Consider the following 24,442-nt stretch of genomic DNA (forward strand, 5'->3'; position numbering starts at 1 on the left):
TTAAAATATATTTATTTATTTGGCTGTGTTGGGTCTTAGTTGAGGCACATGGGATCTTTTAGTTGCAGCATGGTGGATCTAGTTCTCTGACTAGGGATGGAACCCAGGTCCCTTGCAGTGGGAGCACTAAGTCTTAGCCAATAGACCACCAGGGAAGTCCAGACAAGGACATTTTTGCTAATACTTATTTTTAAATAGATGCAAAAATTGCCCCACTTAAGTGAAACTTTAATATGCAAAATTCTAATTACAGCAAGCGGTTGTCTTATTTAATATAACTGTTAACCTATAGAAGGTGGAATTAAATGTCAGAAGTAGCATTTTAAATAATAGGAAAAGACCATATATTGGAAATTAATTGTCAGCTCTTTTCTTTTTTTCATCGTTTCTGTGAAGATTTTATTATTTGTAGTTCAGAGAAGGTAAACAGGAAAGGGTCCTCTCATCCCCACCAGGAAGTTCGAGGGAAATGTTCCCTTAAGGTTTTCCTGCTTGTGTGTGTGCTGTGTGTGCAGCTGCTTCAGCCATGTCTGACTCTTTGTGACCCCATGAACTGTGGCCTGACATGCTCCTTTGTCCATGGGATTTATCAGGCAAGAATACTGGAGTGATTTGCCATTTCCTACTCCGGGGGCTCTTCCCTACCCAGGAATTGAACCCGTATCTCCTGCGTTGCAGGCGGATTTTTTACCACTGAACCACTGCCTGCTTGTATAGATCATACTTATCTAAGTTTTGTGGACATGCATGTTTCTTGTATTCTTTCCCAGGTTAATTTTGTCCTTTGTCACAAGATGTGAGGAAATGCTCCCTAAGTGTACACAACACTAGTTCTGATAATGGAAGGGAGACACACTGAGATGTATATAGGGCAGAGAGGTGCTGAGCAGAGCAAGTCATGTACTTTTAAGAGGAATAAGAATGGACAGTAACTATTAGCTACTTTTTAATCCAGACATATTGCCTCTTAGCCTTAAAAACTGCTGAGAGGTTGGTGAGTTATCCTTTGTAGAATAAAACAGGAGAGAAAATCCCAAGGAACTTCCAGTGATCAACTCAGTAAGGGAGTTGAAAACTGGAGGCCATGACTACAAAGTGTTATCATATTTCATTATCTTGGTAATGTCTTCTATATTTTATATTTAAGTATTTCCCATAGTAATTTGTGGCACAACCTAAAAAAAAAAAAAGAAAAGAAACATGCTTGTCTTGAGGATAGGAGAAAAAAGGCTGTTAACATTTATTTTCTATCTACTATGTGCCAGGCATTGAGTCAAATCTAATTTTCAAACTCAATAAAGTACAGTCATTTCATATAAGGAAGCTGAATCATAGAGGTTAAATATATATAAATATGTAAATAAATACAGCCAGCACATAGCATAGCTAGGATTTGACTCCAAAGCCCATGATTTCTCATTGTACAACACCTGCATGAATCTCTAACACAAAGTTATCACCCATGTGACAGCTGAATGACTTTAAACACAGAGATTCTGATAAATGTACTTGTAAAATCTCTCTCACAGAATTTACATTTATCCTTATTTTTTGGGGGGGGAATTTTAGGGTACATTTCGTATCCTTCTTAGAACAATCTTATACTAAAAACTTTCATTTAAGTGAAGAAAGATGAACTTTATTATTTCTAGAAAGATTTTTGCCTTTCAGGTCATCTGATACCAGGAGATACAAAGAAGGGATACCTTGGAAATCAGCAATTCTATATGGAAACAGAGACATATAAATCTTTCAGTATTAACCATGAGCCAGCTACTAAATTACTACATCAGATGGAACTTGCCACTGATCACTGTCACTTATCATCATCTTAAGGTTAAACTAAGATTCCTAATTTAATTCTATGGCTGTATAGTATAGATCATTGTGACTTTAGAAAATAATTTTGGCCAGTTCCCTTTGGTATATCACTCTAAAACATGACTTAAAATAATCATATATTAAAATAAAATGAAAAGGAATTTTGATGTACTAGCAGATAAAAAAAGATTAAGCCAAACAAAACAAAACAAAACAAAACACCAAAAAACAAAAAAACAAGAAATGTAATACTTTCAACCCTTAACTAAATCCCAGTGGTTAATATTGTGACTGTTTTCAACTGTACATTTTTTGCTTTTGTAGGGAAAATACTGGAATCTGAAATAGGTTATATTAGAAACTTTTCAGAAGAAAATAAGTTACATTTAATCATGATGTTGACTTTAAAAGTCATATGGCTTTCCTAAATTTAACTTATCTAAATCAAATATTTATTGACTACTCTTCTCTATTTAAGGCAAGGGCATATACAAATTATATGCAATAAATATCTATTGGGTGAATAAAAATGAATGTGTTAAATCCATAAGGATTCAAAGTTCCTAACATAAATTACAAAATTCAAAGTAAAATAAAGGAACAGTACTGTCCTGCAGAGGGAACTTGTTTGCAATTACCACATGGCTGTCATACGTGAAAGATTCCATAGTTATCATATGTAAAACTCAAACACAAAATCTGGCTGCAACCTGCATTTACAGTGTTGTTCAACTCCTTCACCATACCAAACCTACTTGCTATTTCAAATACCGTAATGCATTTTCAAGCTTTTCTGGCTCTAATACTTATTAGCTGAGTGATCTTGAGCAAATTTCTTAAACACAGCTTCCTAAACTATGAAGGTTAAAAAAAGCACCTAAAATATAGGATTGTTGAGAGGATTAAATGAGTTAATTCAAGGAATTCAATTAGAAAAATGTCTAACATGAAATAAACCTTCAGTGAATGTCACTTATTATTTTTATTATTTTCAATTATTATTTTCACTTCCCAGCATTTTTTTTTCCCAATCCTGCAGAGTAAATTTCAATTCACCTTTAAGATCTAATCCATATTAAGAAGACACACAATCTGATAAAAAAAAAAACTAAAGATCTGAACAGACATTTTATCAAAGTAAATATATGAATCACTAATAAGTCATAGGAAGATATTCAATATCATCAGTCATTAGGTTAATGCATATCAAAACTGCAATGAGATTCTATTTTATATCCTCTAGGATGACTATAAGCAAAGAGACAGATGATAACAAATGGCAGTGAAGATACAAAGAAACAAAACACACATACAATGGCAGGCAGAAACACAAAATGGTAGCCACTTTGGAAAAGTCTGGCAATTTCTTAAAAAGTTAAACATAAGTTACCATACGATTGATTCAGCAACTCAAGAGTAATGAAAACATATTCATACATTAACTTGTACACAAATGTTAATATTAGCATTACTGATGATAGCCAAAAGTGGGTAATAACCTAAATTTCTATCACTGATTAACAGATAAACAATATGTAGTGTGTGGAATACTATTCAGCAATAAAAAGGAACAAACTGTCGATACATTCTAAGACAAAGATGAACCTCAAAAACTTGCTAAGTGAAAGAAGCAAGACATAAGAGACCACGTATTGTATGGTTCAATTTATATGAAATGTCTAGAGAAGGTAAACCTATCAAGAAAGAAAATAGATTAGAGGTTGCCTGCACAGGGGGATGGGAATATGGATTAACTGTAAATGGACATGAGGGATCTTACTGGGGTCATGAAAATGTTCTAAAACTTATTTGTGATGCTGGTTGTACAATTTGGTATATTTACTAAAAACCAGTGAATAATACACTTGAAATGGGTGAATTATATGATATGTAAATGTCTCTATAAATTTGTAAAAAAAAAAATTATACCACATCAGGATGCATTAACTGTACTCATCAATGGACACCAAGAGCATTCTGTCAGGTACAGCACTTGCCTGATTATATTTTACTTATTTGTGTACATGTCAGTGAGCTTCTTGAGTTTGGGCTCTTCATATGTAGTAGCTATCCTCAGCATCTGTCTGAATGATTGGCACTCAGATAGATACAGTAGGAACTCAATGTCTGTTGCACTGAAATGTGCTCCAGAAGAGGATAGGAACAATAGCAATTTCAGACACACAACAGAAGATAGTGGCAATTAGTCCTTCCTACATGCCCTACATTTACCCAACAGGAGAAGTAAATTGATGGGGCAGTGACTGGTGCTCTCCACTCTGTGACAGGCTTAGTGCTACCAACTCCAAGAGGAAACCAGAAAAGCAACGGAAACAATGGTTCCGTTCTCATATAAAAGAACAGTACTAGTCTATACTGGGTAAAAACAATTACTTGGGATTTTATTTTTTGTGGGCAATATGAATACTTAATCTAAAACAAAACAAAAAGTATATACAACAAATTTTACAGGTAAAAACATTTTCAAAATGATTATTCTAAAACTTTCAACAGTTGACAATCTGGGATGATTTTTATAAATGTGTGAGCATTTATCGTTTTCCATTATGAAAAGATTAATTGCTCCCCAAGTGCTGAACATTTCTTCCCTGAAAACACAGTAGCATTTAGAAAGAACATTAAACTGCAATTAGAATGTCAATGTGTCATTAATTCACTGTACAACTCTGGACAACTCTCTTTTCCTTTTTAGGCTTCAGTTTCCTCTTTAATAAAGGCAAGATTAGCTCTAAGGTTCTTTCCAGCACTCCTATTGAGGAAAACTAAGATGCTTCAGACAAGATGACAAATGAGAAGCTCAATCTTTTTACTATAAATAAGAAAAGAAATCCCTAATTTATAAGGGAAAAGGAAAAGCCCCAGCTTATTCATTCAGTAGCCCCTTACACATATATTTATAACTTTCATCCCAGTACCAGGTCCCACCCTTCTTTTAACATGCAAACCCACATATCCCATCCCTCCCACCCCTGACCCATAGCCCCAAATACCTCAGCTATGGTCATTCTCAGAGCACTGACAGGGGAGAACTCAATATCCACCAGCTGGGCAGCTTTTAAACTCTGCCCAGTACAGATTGCACAAGGACAGAAAACAGCATAGAGTTAGAATTGTAAGGCAAACAGGGACACAGAGCTAAGAACATTTAGCACGCGTTTAGAAACAAAGAAGGATTCAGGGTTGTCATGGGACTTCAGATGAGTGAGATCAGTCCCTATCAGCCTCATTTTCCTGAGGAAACTGGGAAAAGGTAAAATAATCTCAAATGGGTCACAATTTTAAGTCAAGCTTGACAAACTTGTCCATACCCGGTATCCTCAGGACAATGTCTCTGAGTCGTTAAGCAAAAGCTGATAGATTAAAAAAGGCACTACTAAGGGCAAGGGTTAATAATCTAGCGGGAAATCCTGATTTCCTACATTCCTTTATATAGCCACTAACAGGGCTTTAAATTTAGTAGGAAAAGTAATGAAGACACCTCCAGCAAAGGTTTCTATTAAACTGATACCATTAAACTCTGGTATCATAAACTCCCCTGGTCTTGATTCTAAGTTTACCAGAGACTTTACCAACATAACTTGACTTCCCTCTTGGCTTACCTGCATTGAGAGAATGTGGTAGATATGTGCTTTCTTACCTTACAGAAGTAAAATACCTTTGAAAAAATGTTATTAAATTAGTATTCTGGTTCTTTTTTTTTTTAATTACAAAATGGCTATCATTTTTCATAGAGCAAACTCAAGGATAAAAGTATATGATTAATGTTTGCTTTTTATACATTGCCATTCGTGTTACATTGGCATTTGTGTTAATACTTCCATAGTCTAAGAAATCTGAAATCTGAAAGGGCCTATAATTTTTAAACAAACCCAGTAAAATATTTGTATACACATATTCATTATTCTATTTATTAATTCCATTCTAGTTAAAAACCATTGGTTTCTTCAGAAGAGTATACATGTGAAGAATTTCATAAATAGAAAGTATAAATTTACATCTGAATTGAAAAAAATTTATTGAATATTTTTCTCTTCTTCCCTCAGTTCAGTTTTCAGATTTCCAGTAACTTGTTCTATAATTTAACCCTACTAAGTAGAAAGTTGTTAGCATAAAGATGTTGGGTGTGTCAGTCATATTTTAGAAAGGAATGTCACAGTTTCTTGGCACCCTTACAGTTTCGTTATAAAATTGAGATATACTCAGTCTTTTTTGTCTGTCTATTCCAAAGAGAATAGTTATTGAAGCACAAACATAGCTTAAAAACAAATAAAATGAAAATCTGGAATTCCCTTACAGTATCACTGTCACAAGGCTGGAACTGGAAGGGCTGGGGTTTGTGAAACACAGCATTCTCTTGTAAAAACAGCTGAAGATTATAGTCTCGTACCACCTAAAGAGAAAATAAAATATCTTTAAGGTTAAAATGTTCAATAATTGCATTTTTTAAATTTAGGGTTTTTTCTGTAGTTTTAAAAAATGATAAATCATCCAGTACTACGTGGTCAAAAAGAAATGATAATTACAATTTTTTTCATTTCATTTATTTTAAAATTTTTTATTTATTTATTTGGCTGCATCAGGTCTTAGTTGAGCATGTGGGATCCATTTCCCTGACCAGGGATTGAAACTGGGCCTCCTGCAATGGAAGTGTGGAGCCCCAGCCACCAGGGAAGCCCTTCATTTTGGATAACAGTTGTTATCCTTGTGCCCCATTTTCTCAAGAATCTAAATATGGAAAGTACTAGGTTAGAAACTAGCCCAGATTTGGGGACTAGACAATATGTACTATTTTAAGACTGCAGAAAGATGGCTATTACACAAGATGTTATTCTTTTGAATGGGGATAGGTAGATGCAAACAGGGAAGCACATCAGTTTTTTCTAAACCAGTTCTAAAGTTTTAAAGGCCTCTTAAAGTTTGCTTTATGGAGACTGCCATCTACTAGGAAACTGCTAGATAACCTTGTACACAACACAAAACAGTATTTTTCTAGTACTTCTCGCCACATTTCTAAGGAAGTTATATTCCAATTACCATCTTAAAGCATACCAAGAAGAACAGACTAGACAGTACTTTACAGAGAAGAGAAATTTTGATACACAGAAACTAGCAAAACAAATAGCACTGAAAGAGAGCCCTCTAAAAAAGAGTTCACTGCTATATTCCCTGGGAAAGAGTAGAAACCAACAACATTTGATTGTACAGAAATCCAGTTTCTTGTTTGCTACACTGCTTACCCTTGACTTGTCTTTCACCTGCTAAAGCTCATTAGACCTCTGCCAGAAGATGGGCAGAAGAAGGAAATAAAGTTTACAGCAGTCTTTGGCTATACTTTAGTAGACCTGGGAAAAGAATTCATTCAGGAGATGGAGAAAGTAGGAGGTATATTTTGTATTTTACTTACCAATACATCCCAATTCTCTATTGTTTCCCTCCCCTTCCTTCAACAACCATTTACTGAGAGAATTTACCAGGCTTAATATTAAACGCAGCAGAGAAGGGGTTATACACAGAGGAATAAATATGAATAAACAAAGTTAGTATCTTCAAGGAATTTATAATCTAGAAACTCGGACAATTAAACAGATTACACAATTAAAATACACTAACAAAGTACATAGAAGGCACCAGGAGAGCGCAAGTGCTATTTAATTCAGACTCCAGGGTGGGGTGGAGGGAGGAGTGATTGGAAATACATGGTCAGGGAAGGCTGGCTGAATAAACATATTCTTAAAGGGAAATGTGTTTTTTCTTTTCCTGGATTCCAGCTTTAAGCTAGAATAACTGAGAAAGCTCCTGATACAGTCCTGAGACACAGCCTCACTAGTCACCATGCAGAAAAAGCTAAGAGGATCATCCTCTGGTTGCTAAACCAAAACCCTGAAGCACAACAAATCCAACTTCCTTCCTTTCAAGAGGGAGGTATTAATCTTTTTAAAAATTTTAACTTTTTGGTATGGAATATTTTAAAAAGAAAACACTATAATGTGTCCCCACATACTATCAACCAACTTCCAAAACACACCAATTTTTGTTTCATCTAAAATCCACCTACCCCTTCCACCTTCTATTAAACTGAAGGAAGTCCTAGACATATTATGTTACCTATAAATATTTCAGTGTAACATCTAAAAGACAGACTTTAGAAAACGTATATTAAAATGTACAACGAACATTATAAAACAGTAACTGTTTAATTTTTTCTTCATATTTTTTAAAGTTTTTCACATTAGGATCACAATAAGGTTCCTACAGAGCATATGGATGATGTTGCTTAGGCTTCTTTTCACATATAGATTCTTGGGACTTCCTTGGCAATACAGTGGCTAAGAATCCATGCTACAGTGCAGAGGCTGCAGGTCTGATCCCTGATCAGGGAACTGAGATCCCACATGGCACATGGTGTGGCGCACCCTCCCCCCCCAAAAAAAAAATCACATATGTTTCTTCCTCCATCTCCCTCACCCACCTCACTTGCAATTTACCCGCTGAAGAAACTGAGTTTTTGTTCTGTAGTTTCCCATAGTCTGAATTTTGCTCACTCCATCCTTGTAGTGTTCTATTTCTTGTGTGTCCTGTAAGTTGATGTTTCACTGCATTCACATTTATTGTTTTATTTTTTGGCAAGGTGGTGTTTATTTCTGTGAGGAGGCTTGCCTCTGACTTGCCTCTTTTTGCCGTTAACAGCTGTAGTGGGCTGAACGAATGGTGGCTCTCCAAAAGACAGACCCCTGCCCTTGGCACTGAACATGTCAATGCTACCTCATTTGGAAAAACGTCCATTGCAGATATAATTATTAAGGATTTTGAGACTAGGAAATATTCTGGATTCTGTGGTTGGTCTCTGAAAGTAATGATAAGTGATATTATAAAAGACAAACAGAAGGAAACACAGAAGAGGAGCCAGTGAGACAAGAGGCAGAGACTGGAGTGATGTGACCACAGACAAACAAAAGTCTGAAGCTATCAGAAGCTGAAAGAGGTAAGAAACCGATTATCCTCTAAAGCCTTTGGTGGGAGTGCAGCCTTGTTGACACCTTCACTTCTGACTTCTGGCTTCCAGAACTGAGAGGGAATAAATGTTAGTCATTTTAAGTCATCCCCTATGGTAATTTGTATAGTAACCCTATGCTACGCTATGCTAAGTCACTTCAGTCGTGTCCAACTCTGTGTGACCCCATAGACGGTAGCCTACCAGGCTCCCCGTCCCTGGGATTCTTCAGGCAAGAACACTGGAGTGGGTTGCCATTTCCTTCTCCAATGCAGGAAAGTGAAAAGTGAAAGTGAAGTTGCTCAGTCGTGTCCGACTCTTAGCGACCCCATGGACTGTAGCCTACCAGGCTCCTCCGTCCATGGGATTTTCCAGGCAAGAGTACTGGAGTGGAGTGCCATTGCCTTCTCCGATAGTAACCCTAGGAAATGAATAGAACAGACCTACGATGATAAATGCCTAGACATTAGGGGCTGCAAGAACTAGAGAGTTTTCTATGTTTCTATCACTTTATCAAGGGTTCCATCATTCCTTTTTCATTTATTAGCTAGAATACTTCTATAAGAGAAACTTTCAAACTCAATTATTTAGTTACCTTGAGGCTGATTTCGTATAAGACAGGATAAACACTTGCCTCTTCCCTTGATTATCTAGTTTTCAAATTGGTCTGTTTCCCTAGTAACCTCAAATGAATGATCAATTATAGCTTTAATAAATTATTATAAAGTCATGGATTTAAAAATATTTGATTATTTCAATCTACTGCTATGATTATCAATGCTAAAATAATCCCATCTTTGGCTAACAAGATCATATCTTGAGTCCCTGGAGATGACCTAGTAGTTTTTGATAGTCTCCTTGCTTTCCATTATGACTAATTATTTAATGTTTACCTTAAATATTTTATGCCCCAGATCTAGAATCAGTGCTATTTTCCCAAGAAGCACTGTTTTGTTTTTTTATTTTTTTATTTTTTTGAATATTCTTTTTATTTTTATTTTTAAACTTTACAATATTGTATTGGTTTTGCCAAATATTGAAATGAATCCGCCACAGGTATACATGTGTTCCCCATCCTGAACCCTCCTCCCTCCCCATACCATCCCTCTGGGTCGTCCCAGTGCACCAGCCCCAAGCATCCAGTATCGTGCATTGAACCTGGACTGGCGACGTGTTCCATATATGATATTATATGTATTTCAATGCCATTCTCCCAAATCATCCCACCCTCTCCCTCTCCCACAGAGTCCAAAAGACTGTTCTATACATCAGTGTCTCTTTTGCTGTCTCGTATACAGGGTTATTGTTACCACCTTTCTAAATTCCATATAAATGTGTTAGTATACTGTATTGGTGTTTTTCTTTCTGGCTTACTTCACTCTGTATAATAGGCTCCAGTTTCATCCACCTCATTAGAACTGATTCAAATGTATTCTTTTTAATGGCTGAGTAATACTCCATTATGTATATGTACCACAGCTTTCTTATCCATTCATCTGCTGATGGACATCTAGGTTGCTTCCATGTCCTGGCTATTATAAACAGTGCAGCGATGAACATTGGGGTACACGTGTCTCTTTCAATTCTGGTTTCCTCAGTGTGTATGCCCAGCAGTGGGATTGCTGGATCATAAGGCAGTTCTATTTCCAGTTTTTTAAGGAATCTCCACACTGGAGGAATCAACCTGCCTGACTTCAGGCTCTACTACAAAGCCACAGTCATCAAGGCAGTATGGTACTGGCACAAAGACAGAAATATAGATCAATGGAACAAAATAGAAAGCCCAGAGATAAATCCACGCACACATGGACACCTTATCTTTGACAAAGGAGGCAAGAATATACAATGGATTAAAGACAATCTCTTTAACAAGTGGTGCTGAGAAAACTGGTCAACCACTTGTAAAAGAATGAAACTAGAGCACTTTCTAACACCATACACAAAAATAAACTCAAAATGGATTAAAGATCTAAACATAAGATCAGAAACTATAAAACTCCTAGAGGATAACATAGGCAAAACACTCTCCGACATACATCACAGCAGGATCCTCTATGACCCACCTCCCAGAATATTGGAAATAAAAGCAAAAATAAACAAATGGGACCTAATTAAACTTAAAAGCTTCTGCACAACAAAGGAAACTATAAGCAAGGTGAAAAGACAGCCTTCAGAATGGGAGAAAATAATAGCAAATAAAGCAACTGACAAACAACTAATTTCAAAAATATACAAGCAACTCCTACAGCTCAATTCCAGAAAAATAAATGACCCAATCAAAAAATGGGCCAAAGAACTAAATAGACATTTCTCCAAAGAAGACATACAGATGGCTAACAAACACATGAAAAGATGCTCAACATCACTCATTATCAGAGAAATGCAAATCAAAACCACTATGAGGTCCCATTTCACGCCAGTCAGAATGGCTGCAATCCAAAAGTCTATAAGCAATCAATGCTGGAGAGGGTGTGGAGAAAAGGGAACTCTCTTACATTGTTGGTGGGAATGCAAACTAGTACAGCCACTATGTTTTGTTTTTTTAAAGTGAGTAGGAGAAGTACATGGAAAACCAGACCTGTACAATAGAGTCACCGGGTTAGTAACTGGTCTCTCTCGAACAATTCATTTTGAAAGGAAGTTGCAAAGAGATCCTGTGCACCTCCCAGCGTTAGCATCTTGCATAAATACAGTAAATGTGAAAATCAGGAAATTGACACTGGTACAAAACATAAAGCTTATTTAGATGTCACCAGTTATATTAATATATGCACTCATTTGGGGATATGTGTGTGTAAAGGTTTCTACAATTTTATCACATGTATAACTTCATGCAACCACTATCCCAATCAAGATATTTAACTGAACCACCGCCACATGACTCCCTTGTGCTATTCCATAATACTTCCCTCTACTTTGTTTGTTTAGTGACTAAGTCGCATCTGACTTTTTTTGCCATCTCATGGACTGTAGCCTCCCAGGCTCCTCTGTCTATGGGATTTCCCAGGCAAGAATACTGGAGTGGGTTGTCATTTCCTTCTCCAGGGGATCTTCCTCATCCAGGGATTGAACTTGCATCTCCTGAACTTTAGATTCTTTACCATTGAACTACCTGGAAAGTCCCTTCCTTCTACTCTCCTCATCCCTAATTCCTGGCAACTGCTTATCTGTTCTCTATTTCTATAAATATACTATTTCACAAATATTACATAATGGAATCATGCACCATATACCTTTTGGTATATGTTTTTGGCTGCATGGCATAACATGAGGGATCTTAGTTCTTCAATCAGGGATCAAACCCATGCCCCTCGTAGTGGAAGTGTGGAATCTTAACCACTGGACCACTAGGGAAGTCTATTTTCATTCAGCATACTTTCCTTCAAGTTCATCCAATTTGTTGCATGTATCAAAAAGGAGTTCACTCCTTTTTATTGCTGAGTAGTACTTCATAGTACGGAAACACCACCATTTATTTTGGTCCTTCACTCACTGAAGGTCATTTAAGGAGCTTCCAGTTTTCAACTATTATGCCTAAAAGCTACTCTGAACATTTGTGTGTAAGCTTCTGTGTGAAAATAAATTTTCATTTTTTCTAGGATATATGGCCTATTTTTCTCTCTGTAAAAGTGTTACTGAAGTATAACTGACATACATACAATAATCTGTACATATTTAAAGTGTATATTTTGATAAATTTTAACTTTCCTATATATCTGTAAAAATCATCACAATCAAGATAATGGACATATCCCTCATTTTCAAAAGTTTCTTCATTCCCTTTGTAATCTTTCCCTTTCTGCTTCCTTCAGTCACTCCTTGTAACAACTGAGATCCAGCCTTCAATCTCGTTACTGATGTAACCTTCAGCAAATAGCACAATGACTTCTGTCTAAAGTAGTATTCAATAAACAGCTGTTAAAGAACACCTCCGTATCCACCATTGAGATTAAATAAAACATTACCATTACAGTAGAAATCTATACATCCTCTCCTTATTACATTCCCACCTTACTTCCTAAGGCATGTTCAACCTTTCCTTTTTTAAATTTTTTTTTAAGTTAAGAATCTCTCCCATTCCCCAATCCAAGGACCCTTTTAAGACATTTTCCCCCTAGTTGCCCTCTTTGATTACATTTTAATATCACAAGTATATGTTATATATTTATGTACTGTGGCCCATTGTAACATATAAGATTCTTTTGGCAAACAACCCCTCAACATCCAGAAGCACTTTTTACTCCTTTGGGGGACTATCTGCCCCTCTATGAATGCATGCTCCTCTAGATACAACCACTTTACTAAATTTTACTGTGCTCTTCTTTTTAAATTTCCTTTTAACAGTGTTATTACATATGATATATCTCAAAATTATACTGTTTTCTTGGATGTTTCTGAATGCTGTATAAATGTGTGTGTATTCTTTGCAAGTTGCTTTTCTAAAAATTGAAGTTATCATTAATTTACAATGTTGTGTTAGTTCCAAGTGCTAAAGCAAAGTGATTTAGCTATACATACACATACACATTCTTTTTCAGATTCTTCTCCATTATAGGTTACTATACTGAGTACAGTTCCCTGTGCTATACAGTAGGTCCTTGTTTTGCAATTTGCTTAACATCATATTTGTGAATCTCATCCATATTAATGCATGTGCCTACAGAGCTTTCATTTTTATTGCTATATGGTATTCCATTATTCATCTTACTGGTGGTGGACAGTTATTTCTAGCTTTTTCTAATCTGACAAAGGAAGTTGCTATGAACAATATCTCAAAGTCTTCTGGTACCCACTCTGGGGCCAGAGTTTCTCTATGTTATATTCTAAGAAGTAGAACTACTGAGTCATAAGCTAAGTGCATCTTTAAATTGACTAGATAACGCCAAATGTGTTGAAATTGGATATATCAATCTGTACCCCTCAGGGCAGTATACAAGCTTCTGTTAATCCATATTCTCATCAACAATCATTCTTCTCAATTTTTGTCAATCTTATAAGTGTAAAATAGAATCTCATAGTGATTTTAATTTCCAATTCTTTGATTAATAGTAAATTTAAGCATCTGTACTAGTTTCCTAGGGCTTCCATGACAAAGGATCATAGAGGAGGTGGCTTAAACAAGGTAATTCTGTTTCCTCACAGTTCTGGAGGCTAGAAGCCCAAGATCAACGTGTTGGCAGGGGTGGTTTCTTCTGAGGGCCTCTTTCCTTGGCTTGCAGATGATCGTCTTTTCCTGGTGTCTTATGTGGACTTCCCTTTGTGCCTATTCGCACTCTAACCTTCTATGAACACCAGTCATATTGGATTAGAGCTCATCTGTATGACCTCATTTTACTTAACCTCTTTAAAGGCCTGATATCCAAGAACAGTCACATTCTGAGGTACCAGAGGTTAGGACTTCCACATATGAATTTTAGGGGATACAACTTAGCCCATAAAAGCATCTTTTTTATATGGTAATAGCTGTTTGTATTCTTTTATTCTGTGGGACATGTGTTATATGATATATCAGTAGTTCATTCCTTTTTATGAACAAATAATATTCCATAGTATGGATAAACTGTATTTTATTTATCTAATCACCAGTTGATTGACATTTAGGGTATTTACAATTTTGGCTATTATCTCCTGGAGAAGGAAATGGCAACCCACTCTAGTATTCTTGCCTGGAAAATCCCTTGGATGGAGGAGCCTCGTAGGCTACAGTCCATGGGGTTGCTAAGAGTCGGACACAACTGAATGACTTCACTATGAATAACACTGCTATGAACATTTTTGTACAATTTTTTTGTTTAAACATTTGTTTTCAAAAAAAGTGGAAGTGTCATATGGTAACTCTGTCTCACTTTTTGAGGAATTACTGAACTGTTTTCCACAGTGGCTACACCATTTTACATTCCTATAACGTACAAGGTTTATAATTTTACCACATCCCTGCCAACATTTACTATTATATGTGTGTTGTTTTAATTATTAAAGCTATCCTACTAGGTAGGAAGTGGTATTTCATTGTGCTTTTGCTTTTCATTTACATTTCTCCAATAACTAATGGAAGAACTGGACAAAAAAGATCTTCACGACCCAGATAATCACGATGGTGTGATCACTCACCTAGAGCCGGACATCCTGGAATGTGAAGTCAAGTGGGCCTTAGAAAGCATAAATATGAACAAAGCTAGTGGAGGTGATGGAATTCCCGTTGAGCTATTTCAAATCCTGAAAGATGATGCTGTGAAAGTGCTGCACTCAATATGCCAGCAAATTTGGAAAAGTTAGCAATGGCCATAGGACTGGAAAAGGTCAGTTTTCATTCCAATCCCAAAGAAAGGCAATGCCAAAGAATGCTCAAACTACTGCACAATTACACTCATCTCACACACTAGTAAAGTCATGCTCAAAATTCTCCAAGCCAGGCTTCAGCAATACGTGAACCCCGAACTTCCAGATGTTCAAGCTGGTTTTAGAAAAGGCAGAGGAACCAGAGATCAAATTGCCAACATCCGCTGGATCATGGAAAAAGCAAGAGAGTTCCAGAAAAACATCTATTTCTGCTTCATTGACTATGCCAAAGTCTTTGACTGTGTGGATCACAATAAACTGTGGAAAATTCTGAAAGAGATGGGAATACCAGACCACCTGACCTGCTTCTTGAGAAACCTGTATGCAGGTCAGGAAGCAACAGTCAGAACTGGACATGGAACAACAGACTGGTTTCAAATAGGAAAAGGAGTACGTCAAGGCTGTATATGGTCACCCTGCTTATTCAACTTATACGCAGAGTACATCATGAGAAACGCTGTGCTGGAAGAAGCACAAGCTGGAATCAAGATTGCTGGGAGAAATATCAATAGCCTCAGATGTGCAAATGACACCACCCTTATGGCGGTGAAAGTGAAGAGGAACTCAAAAGCCTCTTGATGAAAGTGAAAGTGGAGAGTGAAAACGTTGGCTTAAAGCTCAACATTCAGAAAACAAAGATCATGGCATCTGGTCCCATCACTTCATGGGAAATAGATGGGGAAACAGTGGAAACAGTGGCTGACTTTATTTTTTTGAGCTCCAAAATCACTGCAGATGGTGACTGTAGTCATGAAATTAAAAGACACTTACTCCTTGGAAGGCAAGTTATGACCAAACTAGATCGCATATTCAAAAGCAGAGACATTACTTTGCCAACAAAGGTTCGTCTAGTCAAGGCTATGGTTTTTCCAGTGGTCATGTATGGATGTGAGAGTTGGACTGTGAAGAAAGCTGAGCATCGAAGAACTGATGCTTTTGAACTGTGGTGTTGGAGAAGACTCTTGAGAGTCCCTTGGACTGCAAGGAGATCCAACTAGTCCATTCTGAAGGAGATCAGCCCTGGGATTTCTTTGGAAGGAATGATGCTAAAGCTGAAACTCCAGTACTTTGGCCACCTCATGTAAAGAGTTGACTCATTGGAAAAGACTCTGATGCTGGGAGGGATTGGGGGCAGGAGGAGAAGGGGATGACAGAGGATGAGATGGCTGGATGGCATCACTGACTTGATGGATGTGAGTCTGGGTGAACTCCAGGAGTTGGTGATGGACAGGGAGGCCTGGGCGTGCTGCGATTCATGGGGTCGCAAAGAGTTGGACACGACTGAGCGACTGACCTGAACTGAATTGAATAACAAATGGTGCTTAGGATCTTACAATGTGTACATTTTCCTTGGAAAAATATCTATTCAAGTCCTTTGCCCATTTTTAAATTGGGTCATTTGTCTTTTATGTGTTGAGTTGTAAAAGTTATTTATATATTTTGAATATTAAATTCCTAACAGGCACATGATTTATAAATATTTCTCCCATTCTATGGCCTTTTTCACATTTTCCACAATGTTCTTTGATGCACAAAAACTTGTAATTTGATGCTGCTGCTGCTGCTGCTGCTGCTAAGTCACTTCAGTCGTGTCCGACCCCACAGACGTCGGCCCACCAGGCTCCCCTGTCCCTGGGATTCTCCAGGCAAGAACACTGGATCGGGTTGCCATTTCCTTCTCCAATGCATGAAAGTGAAAAGTGAAAGTGAAGTCGCTCAGTCTCCGCGACCTCATGGACTGCAGCCCACCAGTTCAGTTATCTATCGTCTTTTGCTGCTGCGCTTTCATGTTAACTCTAAGAATAAACTGGCAAACCTGCGGTCACAAAGATTTACTTCTGTATTTTCTTCTATAATTTTACAGTTTTAGGTTGTTGGCCCATTTTGAGTTGATTTTTATATATGGAGTGAGGAAGGGGTTTAACTTTATTCTTTTGTATGTGGTTATGCTATTGTTTTATCACCTCTTGTTGAAGAGACTATTCTTTCTCTATCAAATGGCCTTGACAACCTTGTGGAAATTAATTGGCCACAGATGTTTGAGCTTATTTCTGGACTCTCAATTCTTACATGTCTAGCCTTATGCTAGCACCACACTCTTAACTATTATAGCTTTGTAGTAAGTTTTAAAACTGGGATGTGTGAGTCCTCCAATTTTGTTTTTCCTTTTCAATGTTTCAGGATCCCTTGTAGTTCCACATGAATTTGAGGACTGGCTGTTCCATTTCTGCAAAAAAGGTCATTGGAATTTTGATTGGAATTGCACTGAATCTCGGAGAAGGCAATGGCACCCCACTCCAGTACTCTTACCTGGAAAATTCCATGGACGGAGGAGCCTGGTAGGCTGCAGTCCATGGGGTCATGAAGAGTTGGACACAACTGAAGTGACTTAGCAGCAGCAGCACTGAATCTATAAATTGCTTTGGGGAATACTGAAATATTAGAGATATGAAATCTTCTAATCCATAAACATTTATTATTTCCATTTATTTGGGTCTTCTTTAATTTCAGCAATGTTTTATAATTTTTCAATGTACAAGTCTTTTGTGTTTTGGTTAAATTTATTTCTAGGTATTTATTCTTCAAATACTATTGTAACTAGAATTATTTTCATAATTTTCTTTCAGTTAATTCACTGATGAAGTATAGAAACATAACAGATTTTTGTGTTTTGATTTTGTATTTACAACTTTTGCTGAGTTCATTTACTAGCTCCAGGACTTTTGTGGATTCTATAGGGTTTTTTAGAGAAGGCAATGGCACCCCACTCCAATACTCTTGCCTGGAAAATCCCATGGATGGAGGAGCCTGGTAGGCTGCAGTCCATGGGGTCGCTAAGAGTCGGGCACGACTGAGCAACTTCACTTTCACTTTTCACTTTGATACATTGGAGAAGGAAATGGCAATCCACTCCAGTGTTCTTGCCTGGAGAATCCCAGGGACGGGGGAGCCTGGTGGGCTGCCATCTCTGGGGTCGCACAGAGTCGGCCATGACTGAAGTGACTTAGTAGCAGTAGCAGCATAAGGTTTTTTATATATAATCATGTCATGTGCAAATATATCCTTTACTTCTTTCTTTCCATTTTGGTGCCTCCTATTTCTGTTTCCTGCCTAACTGCTCAGATCAGGACGTTCAGCACAATGGTGAATGAGTGAAAGTCACTTATTCCTGTCCAATTCTTTTCGACCCATGGACTATACAGTCCATGGAATTCTCCAGGCCAGAATACTGGAGTGAGTAGCCTCGCCCTTCTCCAGGGGATCATTCCAACCCAGGGATTGAATCCAGGTCTCCCACACTGCAGGCGGATTCTTTACCAGCTGAGCCACAAGGGAGGCCCATTCACCACAGTGGTGAATAGTAGTGGTGAAAGCGGGCATCCTTGTCTGATCCTATCTTAGATAGGGAAAGCTTTCAGTCTTTCAACACTGAGTATGATATATGATGTAGGTTTTTTAAAAATGCCTTTTACCATGTTCAGGAAGTTTCCTTCTATTCCTAATTTGCTGAGCATTTTTATCATAAGAGAGTACTGAATTTTGTCATATGCTTTTCCTGTGTTTTTGAGGTGATCATGTGATTTTCCCCTTTATTTTATTAAGTTTTTTTTTTTTGGCACATCTTTAAGGTATTAAGAGTGACAATACTAGACAATTTAATTTCTGAAGAAATATAGAATAACCCTGCTATTTTTGAGTTGCTAAAAGAGCTATATTATTAATTGGTAGGAATTTCCTTATACAGACAGAAAGCAAGCATACATAAACAAATTGTAAGGCCAGTAGAACCACCTTTAGAATTACTATACTAGAGAAAATCTCTCTGACAGTATCTGCTTCAGTTACATGAACAATGCATTTCATAAAATATTAAGAAGAAAAGCAAGCTTTCATAAATAATTAAAATTAAACAGAAGTTCCTAGGGCCAGCTGTTTCCCTTTAGGGAATGAAACGTATAGAGGGCATTATAAAATTTACAATGTGTCTATGGATTACCCCCAAAATACATGTACAGTTACAATTTAGATCTGTGGAAAAAAAAATGAACTTCCTCCAAAGACAAGCTAGTAATGGTGTAGAATAAAAATAAAAAAAATTTTAAACTTCTTTCTGGATTATCAGATCACTAGGTTGCTTTTAGCAGGATAACAAAAGTAGCAGAACAAGCTCTTTGTTAACAGAAAAGCACATGGCATAAAACTTCTAGGTGTGAGCTCTTCTGGTACTAGGAATAAAAGGGCACATCTCCTAGTTACATCATTCTTATTAAATTTTTATTACTACCACTTTCAATCTAAACATAAGAGCATCTTATTTCTTCCTCATCCCTGGGGAGTAAGATACCCATATGAGTGAATGTAGAGGAAAATAAAGGCTTATCTCTTTATGTGTCCAATTCAGTTTATACATTTTTAATTCATTTTCTATGAAAACAATATAAGCTAAAGAGATAATATAGACATTAGTAGAGCATGGAAAACAGTATGTGTGTGTTTGTGACCTCAGGCAAATCACATAAACTTCCTGGGTCTGTTTTTCTTTCTACAGAATGAGCAAGATAATACCAACCTCATGGAGGTTGTATTAAAAACTAGAAAACTGTGAACTGCTATATAAAATAGTAGCACATTTTAAAGACTAAATGCTTATCTGTTTTATAAACTAAAGACAGTATGCTCAAACATTCTTGGAAAAATATTTCAAAAAAAATTTTGTCTAGGGACAATCTCTCTGACAAAATTAGGAATGAAAAATGTCACTCACTAAGTACTCCCTCCATTAAATGGAAACTGGAAAAACTTCTAAATAATTCATGGGTTAATGAGGGGGGGAAATGCAGATGCTATTTTAAAAAGCCCTATGTACCTATCACAGAATGCAATTACAGTAGAAAGAGAAATTTTTTAGGCTCAAGTGGATTTATTTGAAAAGGCTGAAAATAGAGAACCTAATAGAAAAAGAAGCCTACAAACATTAACTGTAATAAAGTAGAAAGAAATAATGACTATAAAGGTAGTAATTAAGGAGATAGGGAACAATAACACTGAGAAGTAGAACAAGAGTTGGCTTTTGGAAAAGATTAATAAAATAGATTGGCAAGTCCAATCAAAATAAGAGAGAAAGCACAAATAATATTAGAAATAAAAAGGGAGACGATTACAGAGGCAAACAAGTTTATATGCAAATTTATGCCTTCAAATTTGATAAATGAAATAGACAATTTGTCTAGGAAAGTGAAGTTACCAAAATACACTAAAAAAGATACAGAAAACCCGAATGGACCAGTACATATAAACAATCTGATTACTAGTTAAAAATCAACTTCGTCATAAAAGGAACAAACCAAGACATTTTTATAGACTTCTACCCCCAACATTCTCTTGTAGAAAATGTCAAATGTATACACATTAAAAAGAACTGTGCAGAAACACCTGTAAACCACCACCCAGACTCTTTAATTAACATTTTTTCTACATTGTCTTTCATAACTATCCATCTACCCATCCATTTATCCTCTCTATATGTTCATCCTTTTACATCTTTTATTGAATCCTAGGGGTAAAAATATAAGAATACAAAAATATGACAAGATTTCAAAGCACCAGACTAGTGATATTTGTATTTCCACGAGAACTTAGCATTTAAAATTTTTTTCTAAAAATAGAATTGGAGCTATGGTACACTGAAAATAATAAATACACATGGAGGCAATTCAGGAAAAGAAAAGGGACATAGACTGCGCCCTTTTCTTTCCTGTCTTTGGCCTCTGTCTTGTAATATGGATACCCTGATTCCTTTCCAAACAACTTTCTAAGGTATTGGCCAGTTCCCACTCCTCTGGCCAAAAATGAGAATTGAACTGGATCTTTTAAAATAATAGTCATAAAATGAATGTATTTTAATAAATGCATTCAGTCAGGAAACATTTACTATGCACTTAATTTATCAGAAAGAAAATAAGATTAATTAACCACAGGAACAATTTATCTTCCCAAGGATACTTTCTCTACTGTAAAAAATTTTAATCTGTCAGATCCTAAAGAAAAACAATTTGATTTATTTTCTATTTAAACAGTGTGACATGCTAGCAAACTTGAATGAAAAGATAACTATCAAAGAATGACAGCATATAGAAGGCAAGGTTAATTGTTTAAAGCAAGTTAATTATAACATTAATTTGTTTATCAATTATAAAATTTTAATTTTCCTTTTTGTGTCCCTTTATTATTCTTCGCATCGACACATGACTCTGTTGTTTTATGAACTGAGTGCATTCAAAATTAATTTGAGTGGAAAATAAAGTTCTTAAAACTATTCTTTTCAAAAGCAACAGACATGCTAATAATGACTGCTGTCCTGAGACAGCCTGTTTCATCACCTCCCTTTTTGACCTTCATCAAGAAGAACGAAACACCTTTCAACTTTGTTAGAAGGAATACTGTTTTCAAAAAATTTGTCCTTTAAAGCATTCTAATGTCATTGGTACATTCATTTTGTTTGTATCTAAAGACATTTTTGATTCTAAATGGATATATCGCATACTTCACTGAAGGTAACTTGCCTTGCTGGAGGTTTCTAATAAAAACTGGAATGTGTTCTGCACAGCTTGGCATGTCTCTAGCTCAGTCCGGCTGAAGGCGATTAAATAATCCTTAAGATGGTCATACACATTTCCATCAAGAGCCTATAAAAGAGTAAACAAAAGCAAAAAAATTATGAAAAAGCTCTGATATACAATGCTTGCTGTTTAAATGTTAAATTCAGTTTAAAATCTATTAATATAAAATAAAAGGTATAGGTAGGTTGCTAAGTAAAGAATAAATATAAATCTTAAACAATCACTTGGGAAAACACTGAATTTTTCTAATAAGTAGGAACTCAAAAAAGGTAGAGCCCAATACTGGTAAAGATGTGGGGACAGTATAAAACTTGAGAGACAAAATGCTTGGTTTCTGATATTTGCTCATCTGCTTACTAGCTATGTCAACATTTCTAGTCCGTTTATAAGATTAGGCATGGGAGCTGAATGAAATAATAGATGAAAAGGATCCATATGCAGTGCCTGGAACAGAATGGACATTCTATAAACATTAATTTCCTCCATTTTCCCTCATCCATTATTGGTAGGATTCTAAATTCATATATTCTTACTATACAGCAATCAGAGAAAAACCACAATAGAAATAGTAAAATTTAAAAAAAGAGTCAGAAATTCTGTTTTGGGAAAGAAACATCAATACAATATCTACAAAGAAATTTAAACATTCTTATTTATTTAAGTATTTAGATCAGGACTCCTTAAAAATTGAAAAAAAGAGAAAACCACTAAACATTTGAGAAATGATTTAAGTTATGCTATACATAGTGACTAAAATATGCACAGCCACCAAAACAAAAATCGTGGAAACTGTGTAGATGGTAAACAACGCATTGAACAATTTTCGGTTAAAAAAGCAGAACAAATAGAATACATACATATTAGCAACAATGATGGGAAAATATATCAATACATCAATAATAATAAAAATAAAGGTTCTTGCAAATCAACAGAGATCTTAAAACCAGGGAAAATTCATACATTTAAGTCACCATTGAACTATTTTAAAGTGTGCAATTCATTGACTTTCAGTACACTCACAATGTTGTACAACCATCACTACTATCTAATTCCAGGGCATCTGCATTGCTTCCAAAAGAAATCCCATACCCATTAAGTAGTCACATCCATTCCTACCTTTCTCTCCCTCTCTGGCAACCACTAATCTACTTTCTTCTTCTTTTAAGTTGAGGAAAATTGCTACAACATTATAAATGTTGTATTGGTTTCTGTCATACAACCACTCAAACCAGCCACAATTACATACATATACATATATCTATATCTATATCTCACCTGTCTCTTGGGTCTCCCTCCCCTCCCCCCACCCTACCCCTCTAGAACACCATAGAGTACCTTGCTGGGCTCCCTGTGTTATACAGCAACTTCTCACCAACTACCTGTTTTATACATGGCAGTGTATATAGAGCTATACTACTTTCTCCATTCATCCCACTCTCTCCTTCCCCCACTATGTTCACAAGTCTGTTCTCTGTATCTTCGACTAATCTACTTTCTAACTCAATGAATTTGCCTCTTCTGGACATTCCATATAAATGGAATCACATGATATGTGGTTTTTTGTGCCAGCCTCTGTCATTTAACATATTTTCAAGGTTCATCAGTGAATTAGTACATCATTTTATGGCTTCCCTGATAGCTCAGTTGGTAAGGAATCCGCCTGCAATGCCAGATCCCGGCTCGATTCCTGGGGTCCGGAAGATCCCCTGGAGAAGGGATAGGCTACCCACTCCAGTATTCTCGGGCTTCCCTTGTGGCTCAGCTGGTAAACAATCCCCCTGCAATGCAGGAGACTTGGGTTCGATCCCTGGGTTGGGAAGATACCCTGGAGAAGAGAAAGGCTACCCACTCTAATATTCTGGCCTGGAGAATTCCATGGACTGTATGGTCCATGGGGTTGCAAAGAGTTGGACATGACTGAGCAACTTTCACTTTATGGCTAAAAAATATTACATTTTATGGATATGCCACATTTTGTTTATTTATTCATCAGTTGGTGAATCTTTGGGTTGTTTTCACTTTTTAGCTATTATGAATAATGCTCTGTGGACATCTGTGTACAAGTTTTTGTTTGAACACCTGTTTCCAATTCTCTTGGGTATATAATTAGTAGTGGAATTGCTGGGTCTCCTGACAGAAATTCTATGTCTAACTATTTAAGGAACAGACAATCTGTTTTCCACAGTGGCTGCACTGTTTTACATCCCCATCAGCAATATATAAACGTTCCAGTTTCTCTACAATCTCAACAACATCTGCCATTTTCTGTTTTGTTTTGTTTTTTAATTATTCAAGCTGCCCAAGTAGTATCTCATTGTGGTTTTGATTTTGCATTTTTCTAATGACTAATAGTGTTGAGTGTCTATTCAAGTGCTTACTGGCCATGTGTATATATTCTCTGAAGAAATGTCTGCTACTGCTACTGCTAAGTCACTTCAGTCATGTCCAACTCTGTGCGACCCCACAGATGGCAGCCCACCAATACACACTTTTTCAAAACTTTTCATCTTATGTTGGAGTACAGCCCATTAACAATGTTGTGATGGTTCCAGGTGGACAGCAAAGCGACTCAACCACACATATACATGTATCGATTCTCCCCTAGACTCCTCTCCCACCCAGGCTGCCACAAAACATTGCAGAGTGCCCT

The 24,442-nt window shown here is 36.5% G+C and overlaps 1 protein-coding gene across 1 annotated transcript in view; it reads right to left on the minus strand.

Annotated features, from left to right (window-relative positions):
- The window catches only part of FCHSD2 (FCH and double SH3 domains 2), a 243,650-nt gene that overhangs the window by 50,792 nt on the left and 168,416 nt on the right, over positions 1 to 24,442 (minus strand). The window contains exons 9-10 of the mRNA XM_061380758.1: positions 21,736 to 21,858; positions 6,137 to 6,232 (exon numbers count right to left, since the gene is read on the minus strand). Coding sequence (XP_061236742.1) covers positions 6,137 to 6,232; positions 21,736 to 21,858 — 219 coding nt within the window. The remainder of the gene's footprint in view (positions 1 to 6,136; positions 6,233 to 21,735; positions 21,859 to 24,442) is intronic.

This window comes from Bos javanicus, chromosome 15, assembly GCF_032452875.1.
Source record: "Bos javanicus breed banteng chromosome 15, ARS-OSU_banteng_1.0, whole genome shotgun sequence".
Taxonomy (NCBI): domain Eukaryota; kingdom Metazoa; phylum Chordata; class Mammalia; order Artiodactyla; family Bovidae; genus Bos; species Bos javanicus.